Here is a 27,227-nt window from a genome sequence, read left to right as displayed (position 1 = left end):
CCCCCCGCCCTTCCTCTTCCCAGAGAGGTGATTCTGTCGGCGCGATGCATGGAGAAGTCCGGTGGCTGAACCGATTCCGACAACATATCCCGGGAGAGCCATGTTTCTGTGAAACAGAGAAAGTTACAATCTCTGATGTCTCTCTGGAAGGCAACCCCTTGCTCGAATTTCGTCTTCCTTGTTGTCAAGAGACTGGACATTGGCTAGTAGTACACTCGGGAGCGGTAGGCAATGTGCACGTCTAAGGAGCCTGACCAGGTGGCCGCTTCATCTGCCCATTCTGCGGCGCCGTTGTGAGACTAGTCAGGATCGGGTTAAAAATGAACTGGTCAAAGTACAGAGATCCTTGATGAAAAGTCAGGACCTCAGACTGAGGTGAAAATACACCTTCACAGGCAAGACAACGCAGGAGTGGCTTCGGGATAAGTCTCTGAATGTCCTTGAGTGGCTCAGCCAGAGGCCGGACTTGAACCCGTTTGAACATCTCTGGAGACCTGAAAATAGCTATGCAGCGACGCTCTCCATCCAACCTGACAGAGCTTGAGAGGAGCTGCAGATAATGGGAAAACTCCCCAAATACAGGTGTACAAAGCTTGTAGCGTCATACCCAAGAAGGCTCAAGGCTGTATCGTTGCCAAAGATGCTTCAACAAAGTACTGAGTAAAGGGTCTGAATACTTATGTAAAAGTTTATTTAATACATTTGCTAAAATAAAAAATGTTGCTTTGTCATTATGGAGTATTGTGTGTAGATTGAGGTAAAAAAAACGACTTAATCCATTTTAGAATAAGACTAACAAAATGTGGAACAAGTTCAGGGGTCTGAATACTTTGTCATGTTCATTCAACAGAGTTCTATTTTGCTTATTGTAGGCTACTGTCTGTAATTGCCTAAATATTTAATGTGTGCAAAGTTCTAATTCTTGATTTAGTGCATTATAGGGTAAGCATTAGAGTAAGCTACTTTAATATTTGCAGCCATTGGTAAGATCTTTCTAGTGGCTGATCCGTTGTCAATATTGTGGAATAATTCTAATGTTAAGGTAAATTTTGAATGGAAAAAACCGACCCGAGAGCAGCGTTTGCCTTTCTTTCGCTCCTATCAAGATCGACACATGCCTCAACGACACACGTTCTCTTTGTGTGGTGCTTTGGGAAACCATATTACATTGTCGGCCGTTGTAGGAAAGACGCATTGTTAAAAACACTCATAAGCCTAAATTCCATCGCTGTCGGGAAACCGGGCCCAGGATGTATTCCCCAAGGTCTCAACGTCATGGGTCATTATTCTGTAAAACTCAATATATGCAGATTACAAAAGTGTAAAATAATTGCATGAATATGGAATTGTACTTAATTCAATCAGGGGTTTTTACACTAGAACCCACCTCCCCCTTGTACATGCTCGAAAGGAGTTGCATTATTAGACCATACCATGTCAGATTGTGCAAGTCAGGAGGATGCTCATACGATAGAACCCAACATCAATATACAGGATTCAGGACAGCCAGAAAGAACTGGTGATTTCACATGAACCAGTTTCAAGACCATACAGTTCGAGATGTACCCCCTCTCAAATCCTTTTCACTCTCTTAGCAATCAGGACCACTGAGGGGGAAAAGAAACTGCAGCAGTAACAAGATGTGAGCGTCAGGATGTTTTATTGTGAATCTGTTTTAGTCATCTTATTCATAGTCCATGAGGCACTGTTCTACTAGAAGTCATCATTGTCAGTCATCCAGGTCCAGTGTGTTGAGTTCCTCATCCAGTTCGTCCAGGTCCTCGCCAGTGAAAAGGTTCTCGTCAACAGGCACGGGCTCGGCTTCCTTTTCGTCGAGAGTCTCGTCTTCCCCATCGTGACCGTTCTCCACACCTCCACAAGCCCCGTTCAGCTGGTCATCTGGGAGAGGGCGCAAGGCACAGGTTCAGAACATCACATCTGCTCAGTCAAAGGCATCAGATATATACGCAGAATCTGTGCTGTGACCCATAAATGAAATTGCAATGGTAGGTGACGTGGCAAGGGAGTCATTCAACTTTGTTCAAGGGGCATCCGGGATTAGAATGGACATTTTTGGACTTAAAAATACTTTTATATAGCCATTTATTCCTGAAGAATATAACTTATACCCCATCAGAACCCAAAATACCCCATCAGAACCCAAAATATAAGCTTGTTTTACTCCATTGTTTACAATTACATTGCTTTCAAACAAACACTATACGCTTAACTTCTTTGGGGTAGGGGGCAGTATTTTCACGTTCGGATGAAAAGCGTGCCCAGAGTAAACGGCCTGCTACTCAGCCATAAAAGCTAGAATATGCATATTATTAGTAGATTTGGATAGAAAACACTGAAGTTTCTAAAACTGTTTAAATGATGTCTGAGTATAACAGAACTCATATGGCAGGCAAAAACCTGAGAGAAAATCCAACCAGGAAGTGGGAAATCTGAGGTTGGTCGATTTTCAACTCAGCTCCTATTGAAGATACAGTGGGATATTGGTAATGTTGCACTTCCTAAGGCTTCTACTAGATGTCAACAGTCTTTAGAACACAGTAGAAGCATCAGACAAGGAAGTGGGGCCGAAGGAGAGGGGTTTGAGTAAGGTCTGCCATGAGCTGAACATGCGCTGACCATGCGCGTTCATGTGAGAGCGAGCACTGTTCCATCACACTTCTGAAGACAATGGAATTCTCCAGTTGGAACATTATTGAAGAATTATGTTAAAAACATCCTAAAGATTGATTCAATACTTCGTTTGTCATGTTTTTACAGACCGTAACATCACTTTTTAAACTTTGTCCGTACTTTCCGCTGGACTTGCCTGGAAAGTGTACTGAACGCTAGAACAGGAGGAATTGAAATAAATGGACATTATTGATCAAAACAAACATTTATTGTGGAACTGGGATTCCTGGGAGTGCATTCTGATGAAGATCATCAAAGGTAAGTGAATGTTTATGTTATTTCTGACTTCTGTTGACTGCACAATATGGCGGATATATTTTTGTCTTGATTGTGCTCGGAGCGCCGACCTCAGATTATTGCATGGTTTGCTTTTTCCGTAAAGCTGTTTTGAAATCTGACACAGCGGTTGCATTAAGGGGAGGTATATCTATAAGTCCATGTGTAGAACTTGTATAACCATGCAATAATCTGAGACGGCGCTCAGAACAATAGTCAAATTAGCCGCCATGTTGGAGTCAACAGAAACCAGAAATTACATGATAAATGTTTCCTTACCTTTGATGATCTTCATCAGAATGCACTCCCAGGAATCCCAGGTCCACAATAAATGCTTGATTTGTTCGATAATGTCCGTTATTTATGTACAATTAGCTACTTTTGTTAGCGCATTTGGTAAACAATTCCAAAGTCACGAAGCGCATTCCCTAAAAGCTGACGAAATGTCCAAAAGTTCAGTAACAGTCAGTAGAAACATGTCAAACGATGTATTGAATCAATCTTTAGAATGTTGTTAACATAAATCTTGAATAACGTTCCAACCGGAGAATTACATTGACTTCAGATTGGCGTTGGAACAGAGCTCCCTCTTATGTGAATGTGCATGGTCAGGTCATGGCAGACTTGACTAATTCCTCTCTCATTCGGCCCCCCTTCACAGTAGAGGCATCAGACAAAGTTCTAGACTGTTGACATCTAGTGGAAGCCGTAGGAAGTGAAAACTCATTCATATCTCGCTGTGATTTCAATGGGATCTTGGTTGAAAATCGACCAGCCTAATAATTTCCACTTCCTGTTTGGATTTTTTCTCAGGTTTTTGCCTGCCATATGAGTTCTGTTATACTCACAGACATAATTCAAACAGTTTCAGAAACTTCAGAGTGATATAATAATAATAATAATAAGCATATATTAGCAACTATGACTGAGGAGCAGGCCGTTTACTCTGTGCACCTTTCAACCAAGCTACTCAATACTGCCCCTGCAGCCACAAGAAGTTAAAGGGGAAATCCTCAGTTGAAACAAAGCATTCTCCCTGCCCATTTCAGCAAAAAGCTATGGGATGGGGCTAGAATTCACTCAAATTCATAAACAGAGCTATGGATGCAAGGACTGACCGTCCATGATATCAAAATGATAGTTTTAAAACGGGTTGGAACCGCTTCAGGGAACAGAAATATTTAATTGTGTAACAGAATTGGAACCGGGAACAAAAGTGATCCATACTCCGGAACAGAACTGTTATTTTAAAAAGCATGGAAATCAGTTAACCTGTTGAGGACAGAGGGCGCTGTTTTCACTTTGGGGGAAAATCGTGCCCAATTTAAACGGCCTCGTACTCAATTCTTGCTCGTACAATATGCATATTATTATTACTATTGGATAGAAAACACTCTAGTTTCTAAAACCGTTTGAATTATATCTGTGAGTAAAACAGAACTCCTTTTGCAGCAAACTTCCTGACAGGAAGTGGAAAATCTGAAATCGATGCTCTGTTCTAGGGCATGCCTATAAATGTCCTTGATATTTATTAGTATACATGCACTTCATACGTCTTCCACTAGATGTCGACAGGCAGTGAGAGAAGAAATGGAGTGTATAACTTGATCTGGGGTCGAATAAAATCTCTTGGCATGACGTGTCACCAGTTTCCTGTTTTCTGGAGCGCGCGTGAAGGGACCTGGTTTTGCCTTCTGAAAAGCTGTCGTTATAGACGACTAATATCTCCGGCTTTGATTTTATTTGATACATGTGACAATATCATCGTAAAGTATGTTTTTTCAATATAGTTTTATTAGATTATTGAAATTTATTCGGGATGTTAGGCGTGTTGCGTTGTGTGCCTTTGTTCAGGAAGGAGAGCTTCGCGCTACTTTGCTAGCTTTCCGTGCTAATTGACTGGAGAAGAGGACATTCTAAAACCAAACAACGATTGTTCTGGACAAAGGACCCCTTGTACAACATTCTGATGGAAGATCATCAAAAGTAGGACCCATTTTATGATGCTATTTCATATATCTGTCGAACATGTGAAATAGTAGTTTGTGCCCAGATTTTGGGTACTCTCTCGCTATAACTAAGCTGGATGTCGTAATGAAGTTATTTTTAGAATTCTAACACGGCGATTGCATTAACAACTAGTGTATCTATCATTTCCTAAACAACATGTATTTTCTAGTAACGTTTATGAATAGTTATTTGGTCAGAATAGTTGAGTGTCATAAAAATATCCGCACATTCTGGGAAAAAGATGCTACGTTAGCACAATGTATAACCACTGATTTCAGCTCTAAATATGCACATTTTCGAACAAAACATAAGTGTATGTATAACCTGATGTTATAGGACTGTCATCTGATGAAGGTTTATGAAGGTTAGTGAAAATTAATATATTTTGCTGGTTTATTTGCTATCGCTAACGTGCCTATTGCTATCGCTAACGTGCCTTGATGAATGAATGCGGTAGTGTGGTAGGCTATTGTAGTAAGCTAATATAATGCTATATTGTGTTTTCGCTGTAAAACACTTAAAAAATCGGAAATATTGGCTGGATTCACAAGATGTTTTTCTTTAATTTGCTGTACACCATCGATTTTTCAGAAATGTTTTATGATGAGTATTTAGGTATTTGACGTTGGTGTCTGTAATTACTCTGGCTGCTTCGGTGCTATTTCTGACGGTAGCTGTGATGGTAGCTGCAATGTAAAACTGATTTATGCCTCAAATATGCACATTTTTCGAACAAAACAGATTTATTGTATAACATGTTATAAGACTGTCATCTGATGAAGTTGTTTCTTGGTTAGTTTGGTTGGTTCTTGGTTAGTTAGGTTGGCTTTGTGCATGCTACCTGTGCTGTGAAAAATGTCTGTCCTTTTTTGTATTTGGTGGTGAGCTAACATAAATATATGTGGTGTTTTCGCTGTAAAACATTTTAAAAATCGGACATGTTGACTGGATTCACAAGATGTGTATCTTTCATTTGCTGTATTGGACGTGTTAATGTGTGAAAGTTAAATATTTCTCAAAAATATTTTTTGAATTTCGCGCTCTGCCTTTTCAGTGGAATGTGGGAGGAGTTGCCAGACAGGTTAACATTATTTTACGTTCCAGGCATTTTTTTCTTGTCCCACAAGCTGAAAATATTTGTCATTGTGCAGGCTCCCTGCCCTTCCCCCTCCAAAGTATAGGCTACTGTACTGATGTTAAAACCGTGAGAAGATCGTTTTTTTATTAGCTAGAAAATAATGGATTAACTTTTTGAATGCTACTTAAAGATTACTATAGGCCTAGTTATTACATTTCACATTGGATTTATTCATTACAAAAAAGGCGAGACGTGTTTTTAGTTCTGGTGCCGCTGTACACACACACGCTTGTAAGCTAGCTCAAAGGACATTCAAAGTTCCTTCATAGAAGCTGCTCCTCCTAGGTATAATTCTGTGGATCTAATTGAGATAATGCATGTCATAACAAGATGCCTAGTGCTTCAAACCTGCTCTTCCACCCTCTCTTCACGCTCTACCCATCTGTAAAATGTCAGTCACATCTTGTGCCATTTTAACCATGTTTTACTTCGCTTACAAACATAGGAGTAAGACAAGCTTATATTTTGGATTCTGATGGGGTACGACAGCTGAACTAAGCTCATGTGGCATTTATAAGTATTATTCTTCAGAAGTCAACGGGTACATATCATTCATTTATAAGTCTGAAAGTAGATGTACCAACTACAGATTGTCCCTTAAACTATAATTTTGATCTCATGGATGGTCAGTAGTTGTATCATTAGGTCTGTCTACGAATTTGAGAGTTTACCGGCTTTTTACAGAAACAAGTGAATCTCAGATAGCCCTCAGCCTTAAAAGGGGCAAATTGTATGATAGAAAGAGGTTTAAAGTCATACAGTACTGTGCAAAAGTTTTAGGCAGGTGTGAAAAAAATGCTTTAAAGTAAGAATGCTTTGAAAAATAGACATGTTACTAGATTATATTTATCAATTAACTAAATGCAAAGTGAGTGAACAGAAGAAATATCTTAATCAAATCCATATTAGGTGTGACCACCCCTTTACTTCAAAACAGCATCAATTCTTGTAGGTACGCTTGCACAAAGTCAGGGATTTTGTAGGCATATAATCAGGTGTATGATTAAACAATTATACCAAACAGGTGCCAATGATCATCAATTCAATATGTAGGTTGAAACGGTCATTAACTTAAACAGCTGTGTAGGTGGAATAAAACTGGGTGAGGAACAGCCAAACTCAGCTACAAGGTGAGGTTGGTGAAGACAGTTCACTGTCAAATGTCATACACCATGGCAAGACTGAGCACAGCAACAAGACACAGGGTGGTTATACTGCATCAGCAAGGTCACTCCCAGGCAGAATTGTCAAGGCAGACAGGGATTTCCAGACGTGCTGTCCAAGCTCTTTTGAAGAAGCACAAAGAAAAGGGCAACGTTGAGGACTGTACAGTCTTGGCAGAAAGTCTTGAGAATGACACAAATATTAATTTTCACAAAGTCTGCTGCCTCATTTTGTATGATGGCAATTTGCATATACTCCAGAATGTTATGAAGAGTGATCAGATGAATTGCAAAGTCCCACTTTGCCATGCAAATGAACTGAATCCCCAAAAAATATTTCCACTGCATTTCAGCCCTGCCACAAAAGGACCAGCTGACATCATATCAGTGATTCTCTCGTTAACACAGGTGTGAGTGTTGACGAGAACAAGGCTGGAGATCACTCTGTCATGTTGATTGAGCTCAAACAGACTGGAAGCTTCAAAAGGAGGGTGGTGCTTGGAATCATTGTTCTTCCTCTGTCAACCATGGTTACCCGCAAGGAAACACGTGCCGTCATCATTGCTTTGCAAAAAAAAGGGCTTCACAGGCAAGGATATTGCTGCCAGTAAGATTGCACCTAAATCAACCATTTATCGGATCATCAAGAACTTCAAGGAGAGCGGTTCAACTGTTGTGAAGAAGGCTTCAGGGCGCCCAGCAAGCACCAGGACCGTCTCCTAAAGTTGATTCAGGGGAACGACCAGTACAGAGCTTGCTCAGGAATGGCAGCAGGCAGGTGTGAGTGCATCTGCACGCACAGTGAGGCGAAGACTTTTGGAGGATGGCCTGGTGTCAAGAAGGGCAGCAAAGAAGCCACTTCTCTCCAGGAAAAACATCAGGGACAGACTAATATTCTGCAAAAGGTACAGGGATCGGACTGCTGAGGACTGGGGTAAAGTCATTTTCTCTGATGAATCCCCTTTCCGATTGTTTGGGGCATCCGGAAAAAAAGCTTGTCCGGAGAAGACAAGGTGAGCGCTACCATCAGTCCTGTGTCATGCCAACAGTAAAGCATCCGGAGACCATTCATGTGTGTGGTTGCTTCTCAGCCAAGGGAATAGGCTCTCTCACAATTTTGCCTAAGAACACAGCCATGAATAATGAATGGTACCAACACATCCTCAGAGAGCAACTTCTCCCAACCATCCAGGAACAGTTTGGTGACGAACAATGCATTTTCCAGCATGATGGAGCACCTTGCCATAAGGCAAAAGTGACAACTAAGTGGCTCGGGGAACAAAACATATTTTGGGTCCATGGCCAGGAAACTCCCCAGAACTTGTGGTCAAGAGGCTGGTGGACAAACAAAAACCCACAAATTCTGACAAACTCCAAGCATTGATTATGTAAGAATGGGCTGCCATCAGTCAGGATGTGGCCCAGAAGTTAATTGACAGCATGCCAGGGCGGATTGCAAAGGTCTTGAAAAAGGGTCAACACGGCAAATATTGACTCTTTGCATCAACTTCATGTAATTGTCAATAAAAGCCTTTGACACTTACGAAATGCTTGTAATTATACTTCAGTATTCCATAGTAACATCTGACAAAAATATCTAAAGACACTGAAGCAGCAAACTTTATGGAAATTAATATTTGTGTCATTCTCAAAACTTTTGCCCACGACTGTAGACGCAGTGGTCGGCCAAGGAACCGTACTGCAGCAGATGAAAGACACATCATGCTTACTTCACTTGGCACCAGCAGTGCCATCAGCTCAGAACTTGCAGAAAACAGTGGGACCCAGGTACACCCATCTATTGTCCCGAGAAGTCTGGTCAGAAGCGGCCTTCATGAAAGACATGCAGCCTTCATGGAAGACCTGCGGACAAAAGCCATTCCCCCGACGTGGAAACAAGGCCAAGCGACTCAAATATTCCTGAAAACACAGGAACTGGGGTGCAGAAAAATGGCAGCAGGTGCTCTGGACTGATGAGTCAAAATTTGAAATATTTGGCTGTAGCAGAAGGCAGTTTGTTCGCCGAAGGGCTGAGGAGTGGTACACGAATGAGTGTCTTGCAAGTTTGGGGCTTCATTTCTGCAAATGGAGTAGGGGATTTGGTCAGAATGAATGGTCTCCTCAATGCTGAGAAGTACAGGCAGATACTTATCCATCATGCAATACCATCAGGGAGGCATCCGATTGGCCCCAAATTTATTCTGCAGCATGACAACGATCCCAAACATACAACGAAAGAAGAACAAAGAGTCCTGGAAGTGATATTATGGCCCCCACAGAGCCCAGATCGACATCATCGAGTCTGTCTGGGATTACATGGAGAGCGAGAAGCACCGGAGGCTGCCTAAATCCACAGAAGAACTGTGGTTAGTTCCAAGATGTTTGGGCCAACCTACCTGCCGAGTTCCTTCAAAAACTGTGTGAGAGTGAACCCAGAAAAATTTATACTGTTAAGGCAAAGGGTGGTCACACCAAATATTAACGTAATGTAATTGATAAATATAATCTATTAACATGTCTATTTTTGAAAGCATTCTTACTTTAAAGCATTTTTTCACACCTGCCTAAAACTTTTGCGCAGTACTGTACATGTTATGGAAAACACATTTGGGATAGAAAGATAAATGCTTTAAAAAAATAGAGATCAAGGATAATGTGGCTTCCATTCATTTTATTGGCAGAATAATTTCAAACACTCACCATTAATTTCCTTTGTTGGCTTCGATTTGGCTGTGAATCTGTCAACTGCAGCAACAGTTATCCCGGTGTTATCAACTTCCTTTGGAACAAACCTGGCTAGATCAATGTCCTGGAACTCCTGAACATCTTCAACCTGTGGGGAGGAATAACCAGTATCAGAGGTCTGAATGGCCGATTAAATTAGGGCCGATTTCAAGTTTTCATAACAAATCGGTAAATCGGCATTTTTGGACACTGATTGTGGCCGATAATTATTATATATTTTTTTTTACCTTTATTTAACAAGGCAAGTCAATTAAGAACACATTCTTATTTTCAATGACGGCCTAGGAACGGTGGGTTAGCTGCCTTGTTCAGGGGCAGAACGACAGATTTTTACCTTGTCAGCTCGGGGATTTGATCTTGCAACCTTCCGGTTACTAGTCCAACGCTCTAACCACCTGCCTTACATTGCACTCCACGAGGAGCCTGCATGGCAGGCTGACTACCTGTTACGCGAGTGCAGCAAGAAGCCAAGGTAAGTTGCTAACTAGCATTAAACTTATCTGATCAAAAACAATCAATCTTAACATAATCACTAGTTAACTACACATGGTTGATGATATTACTAGTTTATCTAGCATGTCCTGCGTTGCATATAATCGATGCGGTGCCTGTTAATTTCTCATCGAATCACAGCCTACTTCGCCAAACGGGTGATGATTTAACAAGCGCATTCGCTAAAAAAGCACTGTCGTTGCACCAGTGTGTACCTAACCATAAACATCAATGCTTTCCTTTAAAATCAATACAAGTATATATTTTTAAACCTGCATATTTAGTTAATATTGCCTGCTAACATTAATTTATTTTAACTAGAGAAATTGTGTCACTTCTCTTGCGTTCCGTGCAAGCAGTCAGGATATATGCAGCAGTTTGGGCCGCCTGGCTCGTTGCGAACTGTGTGTAGACCATTTATATCTAACGAAGACCGTAATTAATTTGCCAGAATTGTACATAATTATGACATAACATTGAAGGTTGTACAATGTAACAGCAATATTTAGGACTTAGGGATGCCATCCGTTAGGTAAAATACAGAACGGTTCCGTATTTCACTGAAAGAATAAACGTTTCGTTTTCGAAATTATAGTTTCCGTATTTGACCATATAAATGACCTAAGGCACGTATTTCTGTGTGTTATTATGTTATAATTAAGTTTAGGATTTGATAGAGCAGTCTAACTGAGTGGTGGTAGGCAGCAGCAGGCTTGTAAGCATTCATTCAAACAGCACTTTCGTGCGTTTGCCAGCAGTTCTTCAATGTGCTTCAAGCATTGAGCTGTTTATGACTTCAAGCCTATCAACTCCAGAGATTAGGCTGGTGTGACCGATGTGAAATGGCTAGCTAGTTAGCGGGGTGCGCACTAATAGCGTTTAAATCGGTGACGTCACTCGCTCTGAGACCTTGAAGTAGTTGTTCCCCTTGCTCTGTGGAGCGATGCGTAACGATGCTTCGAGGGTGGCTATTGTCGATGTGTTCCTGGTTCGAGCCCAGGTAGGGCGAGGAGAGGGACGGAAGCTATACTGTTACACTATGAAATACAAATGGTAGAGAGAAATAGTCCTATAATAACTACAACCTAAAACTTCTTACCAGGGAATATTGAAGACTCATGTTAAAAGGAACCACCAGCTTTCATATGTTCTCATGTTCTGAGCAAGGAACTTAAACGTTAGCTTTTTTACATGGCACATATTGCACTTTTACTTTCTTCTCCAACACTTTGTTTTTGCATTATTTAAACCAAATTTAACATATTTCATTATTTATTTGAGGCAAAATTTATTTTATTGATGTATTATATTAAGTTAAAATAAGTGTTCATTCTGTATTGTTGTAATTGTCATTATTACAAATAAATAAATACATTTTTTTTTTTTTATTGTCAGATTAAATCGGTATTGGCTTTTTTTGGTCCTCCAATAAATCGGTATCGGTGTTGAAAAATCATAATCGTTCAACCTCTAGTATCAATGTTATACATATGTATCACTTCATGATAATGAAATCTGGTGTAGCGCCAACACGTCCTCAAGTTACTTCAGTAAAGATTTCCTGAGTATCCCCAGAGATACATGCCTATTGAAAAATATGCTTTATCAGGCTTACCTCAAAGTCATCATCGTCCTCAACATATTTTATGTCATCAGCCTCCTCATCGTCATCATCAGCCAGATCAGGGCAAAACTCAAATACTTGACGGCCGCTAACCTACACAACAACAATTCGTGTTAGTATTAAAATGTTTTCAACTTATCTGTAAGATGTGATACTGCAATCAAAATAAATGATTATTTCGAGCTTTGGCGACATCCTCTGGTAGAAAACAAAATCAAAGCTCACCCCAAAGGACCTGCCAGCTTTGAAATCAGCTTTCTTTTTCTCTATGTCTTGCTCTGCCTTGGCCACTTTCTCTTGCCTTTTCCTCTTTTTCCAGGCCAAGAAGGTCTCCAGAGTTATTCGGGTGACATTTGGTCCGAGGGCAGATCGCTGATAGACAAAGTAATTGTTTGGTAACATTTCTTAAACAGTAAAAGTCCACGGAAACTTCACAGGATCTCAATCTCAGCACTACGTTATTGAATAAGTCCCAAGTTAGATAAAAAAAAAAAAAAGTATGTTGGTCACAGAGTGATCGCAAACTTTAACAGAGTTAACAGCCAGTCCTGGCATCCATAGCTCTTTATGCATTTCAGAGTGGATAAAGTAGCGAGGCTGCCGATTGAAACAAACATTGTGGCTTTAACTGTAATACTAACAACAACAACTGAAATATCTCAAGTAGGAACTTGTATTTTCGTGAAAAAGTGTTCATATCTACCTCATTCTCTATCAACTCTTCCATTGAGATTTCATCTTCCTTTTCATCCTTCTTCTTGTCTTTCTTTAGCACAAACCCAGCAGGCAATGCATGGCGGTACATACAAGTGTCAGCTCCACTAGGACATACCCAAAACCAACCATATTTGTTGTTTTCAATGGCATCAAGGAAATGCTTGCAAACCTACATGACGATAAAAGCAGAAGTCAGTCTAAAGTCAATGTATCCTAATATACAGTGCATTTGGAAAGTATTTAGACCCCTTGACTTTTCCCACATTGTTACTTTACAGCCTTATTCTAAAATAGATTCAATCGTTTTCCACACTCAATTTACACACAATACCCAATAATTACAAAGCAAAAAGAGATTTAGACATTTTTGCAAACTGATGGAAAATAAACTGAAATATTACATTTCCATAAGTATTAAGACCCTTTACTCAGTACTTTGTTGAAGCACCTTCGACAGCGATTACAGCCTAGTCTTATTGGGTATGACGCTACAAGCTTGGCACGTCTGAATTTCTCCTATTCTTCTCTGCAGATCATCAAAGCTGTGTCAGGTTGGATGGGGAGCGTCGCCACACATATCTTTAGGTCTCTCCAGAGATGTTCGATCGAGTTCAAATCAGGACTCTGCCTGGGCCACTCAAGGACATTGAGACGTGTCCCGAAGCCACTCGTCTTGGCTGTGTGCTTAGGGTCAGTGTCCTGTTGGAAGGTGAACCTTCACCCCAGTCTGAGGTCCTGCGTGCTCTGGAGCAGGTTTTCATCAAGGATCTCTGTACTTTGCTCCGTTCATCTTTCCCTCGATCCTGACTAGTCTCCCAGTCCCTGCCGCTGAAAAAGATCCCGACAGCATGATGCTGCCACCACCATGTTTCATCGTAGGGATGCTGCCAGATTTACTCCAGATGTGACACTTGGCATTCAGGCCAAAGAGTTCAAACTTCATCAGACCAGGGAAATCGTGTTTTTAGTGTCTTTCCTTTAGTGTCTTTTGGCAAACTACAAGCGGACTGCCATGTGCCTTTTACTGAGGAGTGGCTTCCGTCTGGCCTCTCTACAATAAAAGGCCTGATTGGTGGAGTGATGCAGAGATGGTTGTCCCATCTCCACAGAGGAACTCTGGTGCTCTGTCAGAGAGACCATCAGGTTCTTGGTCACCTTGACCAAGGCCCTTCTCGCCCAATTGCTTAGTTTGGCCCGGGCAGCCAGCTCTAGGAAGAGTCTTGGTGGTTCCAAACTTCTTCCATGTAAGAATGATGGAGGCCGCTGTGTTCTTGGGGACATTCAATGCTGCAGAAATGTTTTGGTACCCTTCCCCAGATCTGTGCCGACACAATCCTGTCTCTGAAGTCTACGGACAATTCCTTCGTCCTCATGGCTTGGTTTTTGATCCGACATGCACTGTCAACTGTGGGACATTATATAGACAGGTGTGTGCCTTTCATGTCCAATCAATATTTTTTTTCACAGGTGGACTCCAAGTTGTAGAATCATTTTAAGGATGATCAATGGAAACAGGATGCACCCGAGCTCAATTGAGTCTCACAGCAAGGGGTCTGAATACTTATGTAAAATTGAAAAACCTGTTTTTGCTTTGTTATTATGGGGTATTGAGTGTAGATTGATGAAGATTTTTTAAATTTAATCCATTTTAGAATAAGGCTGTAACAAAATGTGGAAAAAGGGAAGGGGTCTGAACATTTTCCGAATGCACTGTATAGTAGTGATGAATCTTAGCTCTTAGAGGGATGTGCCAAAACATACAATTTGAGTTTTTGAGCTTTGAGCTTTTTTCTTTTCAGCTTCTCCGTGCTTCTGGTTCACAACCTCCTCCAACTTCTTCTCATCCCAATTATCCATGGTGTCTATACAAAACAGGATAAATAGTCAGCTCTACAAAACCCAGCAGAGATATCAGCTGTCTCTTCACTGCTGACAACACTAATGGTTAGAAGACACTAACCTTTCTCAAGCTCGTCATCTCTCTTGTCGACGTAGAGGCTCCGTTTTTCACACTTCCTCTCGAGTGTCAAATCGTGGGAGAACTTGCACTTGTCTCCTTTGGTGCATTGGCCTTGCTTGAAGAAGGCACAGAGAACTGACTTTGGGTCCACCCCTGCAGAATTAAGAGGAAAATATAATAAGTACTGAATGTTTCTTCTTGCGCTCATTACCTCAGGGTCTTTCCTGCCACTTGCCAGTTAGGTGGATTTAATAGAATAACTACACATTAAGAAAAAATTATTCTCTTTTGTTATTGTAACCCAACACAGGGTAACAATATTGGGTAATGATTTAAATTATGTACAGTACCAGTCAAAAGTTTGGACACCTACTCATTCAAGGGTTTCTTTATTTTCTACATTTTAGAATAATAGAAAATAAATCAAAACTATGAAATAACACATGGAATCATGGGTTAAATCAAATCAAAATATATTTTAGATTCTTCAAAGTAGCCACCCTTTGCCTTCATGACAGCTTTGCACTCAACATTCCCTCAACCAGCTTCACCTCAAATGCTTTTCCAAACGTCTTGAAGGAGTTCCCACATATGCTGAGCACTTGTTGGCTGCTTTTCCTTCACTCTGCGGTCCAACTCATCCCAAACCATCTCAATTGGGTTGAGGTTGGGTTATTGGGAGGCCAGATCTGATGCAGCACTCCATCACTCTCCTTCTTGGTCAAATAACCCTTAAACAACCTGGAGATGTGTTGGGTCATTGTCCTGTTGAAAAACAAATGATAGTGGGACTAAGCCCAAACCAGACGGGATGCCGTATCGCTGCAGAATGCTGTGGTAGCCATGCTGGTTAAGTGTGCCTTGAATTATAAATAAATCACCGACAGTGTCACCAGCAAAGCATCCCCACACCACCACCTCCACACTTCAGTGGGAACCACACATGCGGAAATCATCCGTTCAACTACTCTGCATCTGATAAAGACAATGCGGTTGGAACCAAGAATCTCACATTTTGACTCATCAGACCAAAGGACAGATTTCCACTGGTCTAATGTCCATTGCTTGTGTTTCTTGGCTAAAGCAAGTCTTTTCTTCTTATTGGTGTCCTTTAGTAGTGGTTTGCAGAAATTCGACCATGAATTACTGATTCACACAGCCTCCCCTGAACAGTTGATGTTGAGATGTGTCTGTTACTTGAACTCAAGCATTTATTTGGGCTGCAATTTCTGAGGCTGGTAAATTTGATGAACTTATCCTCTGTAGCAGAGGTAACTCTGGTGCTTCCTTTCCTGTGGCGGTCCTCATGAGAGCCAGTTTCATCATAGCGTTTGATGGTTTCTGCGACTGCACTTGAAGAACCTTTCAAAGTTCTTATTTAAGCTGTTCACACCATAATATGGACTTGGTCTTTTACCAAATAGGGCTATATTCTGTATACCACCCCTAACATGTCACAACACAACTGATTTCCACAAATGCATTACGGAGAAAAGAAATTCCACAAATTAACTATTACCAAGGCACACCTGTTAATTGAAATGCATTCCATGTGACATGAAGGTGATTGAGAGAATGCAAAGAGGGTACATAGCTGTCATCAGGGCAAAGGGTGGCTACTTTGAAGAATCTAAAATATATTCTGATTTGTTTAACACTTTTTTAGTTACTACATGATTCCATGTGTTATTTCATAGTTTTGATGTCTTCACTATTATTCTACAACTTAGAAACTAGTCAAAATAAAGAAAAACCCTTGAATGAGAAGGTGTGTCCAAACTTTTGACTGGTACTGTACAACATAAACATTAACATTCATTACAAACATGCCATACAATCTGTAAGAACTTCATTAACATAACAGTAAACATCTAATTTGTTAAAGGTGTTACAAATGCTTTTACATGTTAGTGTTAATCTTGTAATTTGATGCATTGCAATAAACTTTTCTTTTGAGACAACTTAGAGCAAACATTGCAAATTGTGTTAATTGAAACCTGATATAACCCTCCAGAGACAACTATCCACTAATGGAATGAATCATTTAGAATTGTAACATCCGTCATTGTAAATAAGAACTTAAAATAAAATATGTTAGTATCTCCGACACAAAACCTCAATGATGCAACTCTATGCACACTTGATGGCTTTTCTAGATTGAGGATAAACACAGTAGTTTGCGTGGTGCACAAAGATTGTCTGAAATTGCTCAGTTTATATCATAATAACTTTTTGCACCTTTGCCCTGTTCTAATTCTTGACAAACAGTAGTGGGTAGTCCACATAGGCCTAATCAGTGATTAAGCCTGACAATAGGAGTTTGCTAAGCATTCAATAGGGTAAGGTTGCAAAATGTCCTTTTATATTAACCAGAGCATTTTTCAGAATATATGTACCAGGGGAAACTTTGTAGCTGAATATAGACAACATTTCCATCCTCACCTTTAGCGACCTTCTGAGCAGCCACCACTGGCTTGAAAAGCTCGTTCAGCTCATCTAACTCTTTCTTCTTGTCACCCTTTCTGTTCTTGTCCCCTTCAGCAGCAACCTAGGAAAACAGGATCTAGTTAGTCACAAGTCCACAACAGGAACCAGGTTTGCCGGTCTCCTGACCTAATAGCAAGCTATAGCTTATAGCTTAAACTTACCTCAATTAGCCCGACTAACCGGTGCCTGTATATAGCCTAGCTACTGTATATAGCCTCACTACTGTTATTTTTCACTGTTGTTTTTTTATTTATTTACTTATCTATTGTTCACCTAATACCTATTTTTACTTAAAAATTGCACTGTTGGTTAGGGCCTGTAAATAAGCATTTCACTGTAATGTCTACACCTGTTGTATTCGGCGCACATGACAAACTGATTTGATTAGGTCAGCTTTACAAACATTTACATTTTCCAGAAGGTGCCTGTTATGGGATTTTTATGAATACTGACTAAATAATGTATACATTTAACTAGAAATATAACAGAATTATATCCTGTCTGATGAAGAATGTTTGTCCATAAGAAAGAGGGACTGTTAGTAGGCAAGGAACTGTGGCAGACAACTTGTGACCACTATGGAACTGACCACTGTGAAACGGATAACAGAGAAGGAAGTCTCCCCACCTAGGCAGGGGAGAAACCTTAGGCTTGTAGTAGATTGTATAACAGGTGGCAGGCAATGTATGAGAAGGACTTGTGAACTATATTGTCATTGTATTAGAGGGACATTTATGACGAAATGAGGTAAATAAACCAATGTACATGTAATGATTGGCAGAGCACTCTCGTAAATACATTTTCTGACTATTGTGGCGGGGCCTCCGTCTGATTCATTTCAACCAGTTTCTTACAAATTCTGGGTTTCAGGCTGAGTAATTAATTCAATTGGGTATTATGAACAACTGAGAACAAAATTCTCGTAACAGTGCCTTGTTTTGCCTTGTGTGGCCAGAATGTTGAATGAACTGTCATTTGGACTTACTCTGCCAATTGTCCACTTTGTTGGTCCTATGCCATTGGACATTTTTGACAAAATATCCACAGGAAAGTATTACCAAACCGACTTTTTAAAATGCTGGCGGAGGAATAAAAATAGCATCAATACGAAAGTATACCAGTTTCATTTGAGGACCAGGATGTTGACAACTGTGCCATACAGATTGCGAAATAGTTGGGAAAAGATTTTTGATGTACCGATTCCATGGTAAGCCTACACCAATACAATACACCAATACAAAGGACTCATGTAAAAGTCAGGATGGACATACAATTTTCATAAACCCTTAAAACATTGGAAATAACTTCAAAACAACTATTATTTTGCGTGGGTTGTATTACCAACAAATGATCACACACACATAATAATATAACAAATAATGAGCTCTGGTGCCTCCAGAAAAGTCCTGTACCTCGGGCCTAATAGAGTTCTGCCCGGTAAAGGAGTTCAAGGAACTCAAGTGACCTTAGTCACGCAATGTTTGTTCGTTCATACAAGTGTAGCGTAAACCCAGTATCAATCATACAATCAAAATAACACTTATTTTACCACACAACCATAAAGCGTATCAAATCTTAATAAGTCCTCAACTACAACTAACCACATAATTCATCACGGTATACGTCACACCAAAACAAATGAAATACCGTATACAAAAAGATTGTAGTCAGTTGGTCAGACATACAATCCGATCCGCCAACAGATCTCCAGCGGAGAAAGGCCACGAAGAACACTTGCAATTAGGCTACAAAGCACACTTAAATACAACAAAACGGAAGCGAGAAGCTTCGGAACTGAGGGTTGAACACATCCTTGTTCACGTCTCCATCACAACCTCACTTTTGTGCAGCTGAGGCTGGCTATTTAATTGGTAATTAAAGGGGAAGCGCCCTATTGGAAGGAGAAGCACTTCCAAGAGACTGAAAAACAGCTTCTATCTCAAGTCCATCAGACTGTTAAATAGCAATCACTAGCACATTAGAGGCTGCTGCCCTATATACAGACTTGAAATCACTGGCCACTTTAATGGTTTACATATTTTGCATTACCCATCTCATATGTATATACTGTACTCTATTGTACTGTATCCTAGTCTATGTAGGGCTGACATTGCTCGTCCGAATATTTATACACTGCTCAAAAAAATAAAGGGAACACTAAAATAACACATCCTAGATCTGAATGAATGAAATATTCTTATTAAATACTTTTTTCTTTACATAGTTGAATGTGCTGACAACAAAATCACACAAAAATTATAAATGGAAATCAAATTTATCAACCCATAGAGGTCTGGATTTGGAGTCACACTCAAAATTAAAGTGGAAAACCACACTACAGGCTGATCCAACTTTGATGTAATGTCCTTAAAACAAGTCAAAATGAGGCTCAGTAGTGTGTGTGGCCTCCACGTGCCTGTATGACCTCCCTACAACGCCTGGGCATGCTCCTGATGAGGTGGCGGATGGTCTCCTGAGGCATCTCCTCCCAGACCTGGACTAAAGCATCCGCCAACTCCTGGACAGTCTGTGGTGCAACGTGGCGTTGGTGGATGGAGCGAGACATGATGTCCCATATGTGCTCAATTGGATTCAGGTCTGGGGAACGGGCGGGCCAGTCCATAGCATCAATGCCTTCCTCTTGCAGGAACTGCTGACACACTCCAGCCACATGAGGTCTAGCATTAGGAGGAACCCAGGGCCAACCACACCAGCATATGGTCTCACAAGGGGTCTGAGGATCTCATCTCGGTACCTAATGGCAGTCAGGCTACCTCTGGCGAGCACATGGAGGGCTGTGCGGCCCCCCAAAGAAATGCCACCCCACACCATGACTGACCCACCGCCAAACCGGTCATGCTGGAGGATGTTGCAGGCAGCAGAACGTTCTCCACGGCGTCTCCAGACTCTGTCACGTGCTCAGTGTGAACCTACTTTCATCTGTGAAGAGCACAGGGCGCCAGTGGGAAATTTTGCCAAACGTCCTGCACGGTGTTGGGCTGTAAGCACAACCCCCACCTGTGGACGTCGGGCCCTCATACCACCCTCATGGAGTCTGTTTCTGACCGTTTGAGCAGACACATGCACATTTGTGGCCTGCTGGAGGTCATTTTGCAGGGCTCTGGCAGTGCTCCTCCCGCTCCTCCTTGCACAAAGGCAGAGGTAGCGGTCCTGCTGCTGGGTTGTTGCCCTCCTACGGCCTCCTCCACATCTCCTGATGTACTGGCCTGTCTCCTGGTAGCGCCTCCATGCTCTGGACACTACGCTGACAGACACAGCAAACCTTCTTGCCACAGCTCGCATTGATGTTCCATCCTGGATGAGCTGCACTACCTGAGCCACTTGTATGGGTTGTAGTCTCCGTCTCATGCTTCCACTAGAGTGAAAGCACCGCCAGCATTCAAAAGTGACGAAAACATCAGCCAGGAAGCATAGGAACTGAGAAGTGGTCTGTGGTCACCACCTGCAGAACCACTCCTTTATTGGGGGTGTCTTGCTAATTGTCTATAATTTCCACCTGTTGTCTATTCCATTTGCACAACAGCATGTGAAATGTATTGTCAATCAGTGTTGCTTCCTAAGTGGACAGTTTGATTTCACAGAAGTGTGATTGACTTGGAGTTACATTGTGTTGTTTAAGTGTTCCCTTTATTTTTTTGAGCAGTGTATATTCTTAATTCCATTCCTTTACTTAGATGTGTGTATTGTTGTGAAAGTTAGATATTACTGCACTGTTGGAGTTAGAGAAACAAGCATTTCGCTACACCCGCAATGACATCTGCTAAACACGTGTATGTGACCAATAACATTTGATTTGACCACCTCTGATGTATAACATTGCAACATTACAACCAAATAGGTTTTACCTCTTGAAATAATGATCTCATTCAATATATCAAATGGCTATGGTAGGTTACAAATATGGTTGCAAAGGTTTGGAAACTTTCCAGTAAATTTCCAGAATTTTTCTGGAAATTTTCCATGGGAAGTTAGCTCATAACAGTGAACTTTTTTTGTGGGATATACATAAGGCAATACTAGGTCTTATGGCATATTTGGGTTAAACTATCCCCAATTTAATGGAATTGCAATCCTCTGCATGCACATGTGCAGCTGATTCTCACAGTACTACACTGTCTGAGCCAAGGACTTCATGCCTTCTGGTAAAGTTTTGATTGCAATACTGGGTGGGGTGAATATATTTTATATGACAAACATGATTTTTGTTAACTAGTAAATAATAGCCTACAGAAAAGTGTGTTTAATTCATTTCTAACTTGTTAACAATTTCTGATAGTTGGTAGCAAAAACTATGTGGGTTTTAGCTTGCTTGAGCCTGCTAACTGAGGAGTGTTAATTCACCTGTTTCCATACATGTTTCATTTTAAAACATTTATCTTACAAAGGAGTTGTTTAATCTAACTGCTAAACTATTTATCTGTACATGGAATTGTATTTGTTTGTTTTTTTACTCATTTTTTGCAGTCGTGCCAACATATCTCATCAGCCACCTGGTGGAAGGCACTGTGTATCTGAGGCTCTTTCCCCTGTTGCCTCCATCATCCTCCAAATCGCACCAACATCAGCCGCCTCAGAGAGCAACTGGTCCTTGTTTGGGAACACACACACCAAAGCACGCAACAGACTGACCAATACAAGGGTTGAAAAATTGGTGGCCATCCAGGCAAATTTGCGTTTTTGAGCCTGACAAAGAGCCATCCTCAAAAAGGTTAGAAAGTGACAGTGAAGATGAGGCCTCAGAGTCTGATGTTCAAGAGGTGGACATTGAGGAGGTCCAGGGAGAAGACATGGAAGCCTGAGTGGAAGAGAACCAAAACTTTAGTTTCTAGACTATAATTTTACAGATGCATGTTGAAAATGTTTTTGGGAGATGCGATAGATCATTGGGGATCATTCAATATTCTCTTTTGTTGTTCAGTGAAATCATCCCATGTGAAGAGTCAACTAATTTAATTCAAGTTAAATTCGTAACTACATTTATTTATTTCTATTGGAAGGATTTAATAATTTGCAATTATGTCTACTTATGATAAGGTAAAAGGTTTATGTCTCCATATTATATGGTAAATATTTACAATGCAAAAAACATCTACATTTAAATGGTATTAATATTAATTTGCATATATTCCGTTAATTCCCATATATTCCCTTTAATTCCCATGGAAAGTGCCACCTCTAAATATTCCCCAAAATTTGCAACCCTAGTTACAAATATTTTTATTCAACTGAAGCAAGCCCACAAATTCAGTAAATTAACATTTTCTAGTTTAGTCATTTATCTTAGCTGCCTTAGAAGTATTTACTTTGCAGGCTGACTAGCATCTAGAGATGCAATGTCCCAACATTGGATGATACAATTAAAATGGAGGTATCTACTAAACAAGTTGAAGCCACCTAAACCAAAAGCCTACAATTAATATGTTTTCCTAAAATTACAGTTCGCAGTTCCAATTATTTTGATTCACATAATTCGATTCACCACGATTTAACCAAATACCAACTAATACAATCATTTGTTTTGTTAAATCAACTTGTATAGCCATATTCGTGAGTGTAGGCAGTGGAAAGTTTTTAGGGAAATTACCAAAACATTAATACATGCTAATAATAGCTAGACAGTTACCTAGAGGGTACAATATATGTTTGAATTGGCTACTTAGTTATTAGTCTGTTCTTAATCCTATTTTATATGTTAGGCCTGCTTCTGCAATGTCCGACTGTCTCGCTCTCCTTGAGCAACGGCCCACTCGTCTTGCACAGATACAAGTGATGCCCACAAACACGCTAAAGTGACATTCCGATCCTGGCTGATATGTAGATTTTTAATTGATTGATAAAATATTTTTTTAAACGGCCTAAATAAATTACATTAACCTGTTTGGGATAGGGGGTAGTATTTTCACGTTTGGATGAAAAGCATGCCCAGAGTAAACTGCCTGCTACTCAGTCCCAGTTGCTAATATATGCATATTTTTAGTAGATTTGGATAGAAAACACTCTGAAGTTTCTAAAACTGTTTGAATGATGTCTGTGAGTATAACAGAACTCATATGGCAGGTGAAAAATTTAGAAAAATCCAACCAGGCAGTTGGAAATCTGAGGTTTGTAGTTTTTCAACTCTTTGCCTATCGAATATACAGTCTCTATGAGGCCAAATTGCACTTCCTAAGGCTTCCACTAGATGTCAACAGTCTTCAGAACCTTGTTTGATGCATCTACTGTAAAGGAGGGGGGAATGAGAGGGGATTGAGTCAGTGGTCTGGCAGAGTGCCATGAGCTGACCACGCGCGTTCACGTGAGAGTTAGCTTGAGTTCCATTGCATTTCTGAAGACAAAGGAATTCTTCGGTTGGAACATTATTGATGATTTATGATAAAACACCCTAAAGATTGATTCTATACTTCGTTTGACATGTTTCTACGAACTGTAATATGACTTTTTTGACTTTGTCTTAACTAAGCGATCGCGTATTGAGCATTTGGATTACTGGGCTAAACGTGAACAAAAAGGAGGTATTTGGACAAATTATGGACGTTATCGAACAAATCAAACATTTATTGTGGAACTGGGATTCCTGGGAGTGCATTCTGATGAAGATCATCAAAGGTAAGTGAATATTTGTAATGCTATTTCTGACTTCTGTTGAGTCCACAACATGGCGGGTATATGTTTGGCTTGTTTTGGTTTCTGAGCTCCGTACTCAGATTATTGCATGGTTTGCTTTTTCCGTAAAGCTTTATTGAAATCTGACAAAGCGGTTGCATTAAGATGCTAGATCCAGGCAAAAATTAGGCTAGATGTGTCAAAGTAAATTAGCAAGAAAACATCTATAGATTGATGTAGCCATAAGAACCTGACTTATGTAAATTTCTTCTCTAGTTGGAACAGAGCTATGCCAGAACGTGGACAGCACGGAATATGGCTAGGAAAATGTACCTCAATCCAGGGATAGAATATGTCGCTGTACTCTGTAATTTCCCCAAAATGATAAATGTTTAATCAATAAGATTGAAATATTGCCCATTTTTTATCAAACTGCCTTTTTCGTCAGCCTGATATCCTAGCAAATGCTATAGCAGTCCATTGAATCCCAAGAAAATGCAATGCTTAGCATTGAGGTGAGTAGTAGCTACCTTAAGTGTTGTAAAATCCCAACGGGTTGCTTTAACATTAGCTGTCCACATTCTGGCATAACACACTGTTCTGACTAGCTCTCAAAAACTCTAGGGAGCATTTTGCCTTCTCCTTACAGTTTTCAGCGTCACCCACAACTGGCTCGTGTGACCTACAATCCCGACTGTTTTGAAGTTTAGAAACGTAAATAATCGTTGCTTGCGATACAGCTTTCGAAACATTTAGTACTTAGTTAGAAAGAATCATTCAAATAAAAAATATACAATTACTGAAGCAGTGTTGCACAGATCTATACAGCTATGGGTGGCTCCATCCGACCTAGCTACACCTCCTGAGTTCCATTTGTTAAACACAAATGTTTGGAGCACGCTAGATAGCTAATTAGCACAGGCGGTAACTTCTGTGGTTGCGGTTCAAACACTTAAAAGACCCACCCTATCCCCTCAGCCCTCAAATTAAGTGAACACTTCTGATGACGTATCATGACGTCTGATGAGTATACACTTGCAGGGCAAGGGAGGAAGGAATTAATTTTAAAATGGACCAGCCTTGGTCAGAAATTCGTCACTCCATCCCTCGATGATTGTGTTTTCAGCCACCAGTGGGTGGCTGTGTGGGTTATTTATATGCCCTACAGTCAATTATGAGTGCATGTCTACTTAAATTAAATATATAATTATTAATATACACTTACTGTATGATAGTTAGCAAATTAATTAGCTAACTAACGTTAGACTGCCTAGCTAGAACTTCTGCTGGAAAATGTTTTACTTCTACAATTTCCAAAAGATCACCAAACAAAAACATATTTACTTTTTACGAGATGTGTTTGTGCTGTCATGTGCATTAGTAGCACAATTTCTAACTTATTTGCATTCGTTTTGACTTACTTGTATGTTGACTTCTCCATTGATGTTTAAGTTTTCGCAGACTTCTTATCGGATGTATAATTGTCACAAATTGAATTATGGGGAGTTTCGGGCCCCGGAGTGAACATAATTGTACACTAGCAAAGCCGACTAAAAACAAGGGCTGAGGGGCTTACGTTGCAAACTTCCCTTGCTTGGCTAATCATTTGGACACCCCTCCAAGATGGCAACGGGGATTTCCCCAAGGGCATAAGGTGAGGGTAAGTGGACGAGGGTGTGTCTTTTAAGTGTTTGGACAGAAGCCTGTCTTCAATAAACAAGCGCTGTAACATGGAGAAATGGCTGTGTGGGAACACTAACCATATAAAAAGTGTGTATTTTTTCAACATTTAGTTTATTTTTCTTTGCTGATATACAGGATATGTTCCTTATGTTTCCAAAACAGTACCACAAGCGATGCGTGTTAATGTTTACTGCAAGCGTCGGGCTCTTAACAAAACTCCCCCTGTGACAAGATACTATTGTCAATAGGCGCTAAAGCAATTAATGTCTATGAATTGGGTACATTCTAACTAGAGAGAAGACATGAACAAAAGCCGGGTTATTATGGCTATAGGTTGATGATGTTCTAATGGCAACCATCTCTTTACAAGTCAAGCCAGTGGTCATTAGGACAATTAATTGAGAAACAATAAGACTGTAGGCCTAGCTGCGCAATCTTACCTTACTACCAGGAACTTGCTTGACTTGCTGAGAGACATTCTTGATAAATTTCTGTTGTTTTCCACCCTTTTTGTTCTTCAAACCAAATGTCTTGTCCTATATAGATAAACAAATTGAATACCAGCAATTTAATAAAGGACATAACGTTAATGTTAGTTGGCAGGCTACCTATTAGAAACCTCAACGACAAAATAATGTTTCTGGCGCTAGCTATCTAAGTAGATTTATAGTAGCTGACTAACTAGCCTGGGTTACTTTACCGACAAATATTAGAGATGATAACTAGCTAGCCAACCTTTCATCTGTGTTACAACTACTAACTAAGCAGTTCATTCAAGCCGTGGACAGACGATCACACAACTTAGCTACACTTGACATTAATTCGAATAAATACGATTGTAACCTTTGCTAGCTACTGTCTGCAGCTAACAAGCTACATCATGCAAGCACAAGTTAGCTACCAGTAGCTACCACGTTCTTAAAAAGGGGTTAGCATAAGAACGCTAACGTTCGTTAGGTTGGTACCTAGCAAATATAACGGTTGGAAAGTGTTCTGCTTTCAACAATACGTGGTATAACTAGCTAGCATCTAACGTTATCTGTCTAACTTACTAGCTTCACAAAATAACATTTGAACGTTACTGTAACTTAGCTAGCTACCGGTAGCTAGCAAACTAGCTTAGCATTATCCCATGTAATTTGGATCTCGTGCGCATAAGGGATTTCACCTCAATGATCTTTTCTTTCTTCTTTTCTTGCGTTTTTTTACTACCCGCGGCAGCTTGAACTGGTTTCTTCGGAGGCATAGTGAATGATGTAACTATATTTTTGAATTATTCTATTACGATAGCCACCGCTACATGCAGTACTAACAGGCCACTCCGTGACAACTTGTTACCAAGTTGACGCTGAATGATGTCAGTGGTAATTCTTTTTCTTCCTAGGTGTTTTTTGGGGGCGGTTGGCATCCAACATAATGGTGCATTACCGACACCTACTGTGCTGGAGAGTTTTGACCATCGTTTAACGTCCTCGTTCCTCAACGGTTGTCACTCTATACCACAGCCACAAAGTCAAAATCGTGGCTACATCGTACATATTCATGAAATGTACAAAAGTACACTAGAGGACGAACAAAAACACGTCTGCACTGCTACGCCATCTTGGATTGAGGTAT

The 27,227-nt window shown here is 40.4% G+C and overlaps 1 protein-coding gene across 1 annotated transcript; it reads right to left on the bottom strand.

Annotated features, from left to right (window-relative positions):
• Positions 1-1,641: 1,641 nt before the first annotated feature.
• LOC120033429 (zinc finger CCCH domain-containing protein 15-like) lies at positions 1,642-26,975 on the bottom strand. Its single transcript, XM_038979787.1, has 10 exons — positions 26,779-26,975; positions 26,051-26,146; positions 17,259-17,364; positions 14,817-14,969; positions 14,618-14,718; positions 12,843-13,025; positions 12,365-12,511; positions 12,131-12,232; positions 9,979-10,111; positions 1,642-1,899 (listed from the first exon to the last, which is right to left on the bottom strand). Exons 1-10 carry the CDS (start codon positions 26,854-26,856, stop codon positions 1,730-1,732), a joined length of 1,269 nt encoding a protein of 422 aa, XP_038835715.1. The 5' UTR covers positions 26,857-26,975; the 3' UTR covers positions 1,642-1,729.
• Positions 26,976-27,227: the final 252 nt, after the last annotated feature.

This window comes from Salvelinus namaycush, chromosome 40, assembly GCF_016432855.1.
Source record: "Salvelinus namaycush isolate Seneca chromosome 40, SaNama_1.0, whole genome shotgun sequence".
Classification (NCBI taxonomy): Eukaryota; Metazoa; Chordata; class Actinopteri; order Salmoniformes; family Salmonidae; genus Salvelinus; species Salvelinus namaycush.
This window is presented reverse-complemented; position numbering and strand designations above follow the sequence as displayed.

Excerpts from the sequence above, each read along its gene's own strand:
- LOC120033429 (XM_038979787.1), bottom strand. The coding sequence starts at position 26,856 with ATGCCTCCGAAGAAACCAGTTCAAGCTGCCGCGGGTAGTAAAAAAACG. Across the intron at positions 26,147-26,778 it reads AGAAAGAAAAGATCATTGAG|GACAAGACATTTGGTTTGAA; the intron begins GTGAAATCCCTT and ends TTATCTATATAG. Across the intron at positions 13,026-14,617 it reads AAAGCTCAAAAACTCAAATT|GTTTGCAAGCATTTCCTTGA; the intron begins GTATGTTTTGGC and ends ATCGTCATGTAG.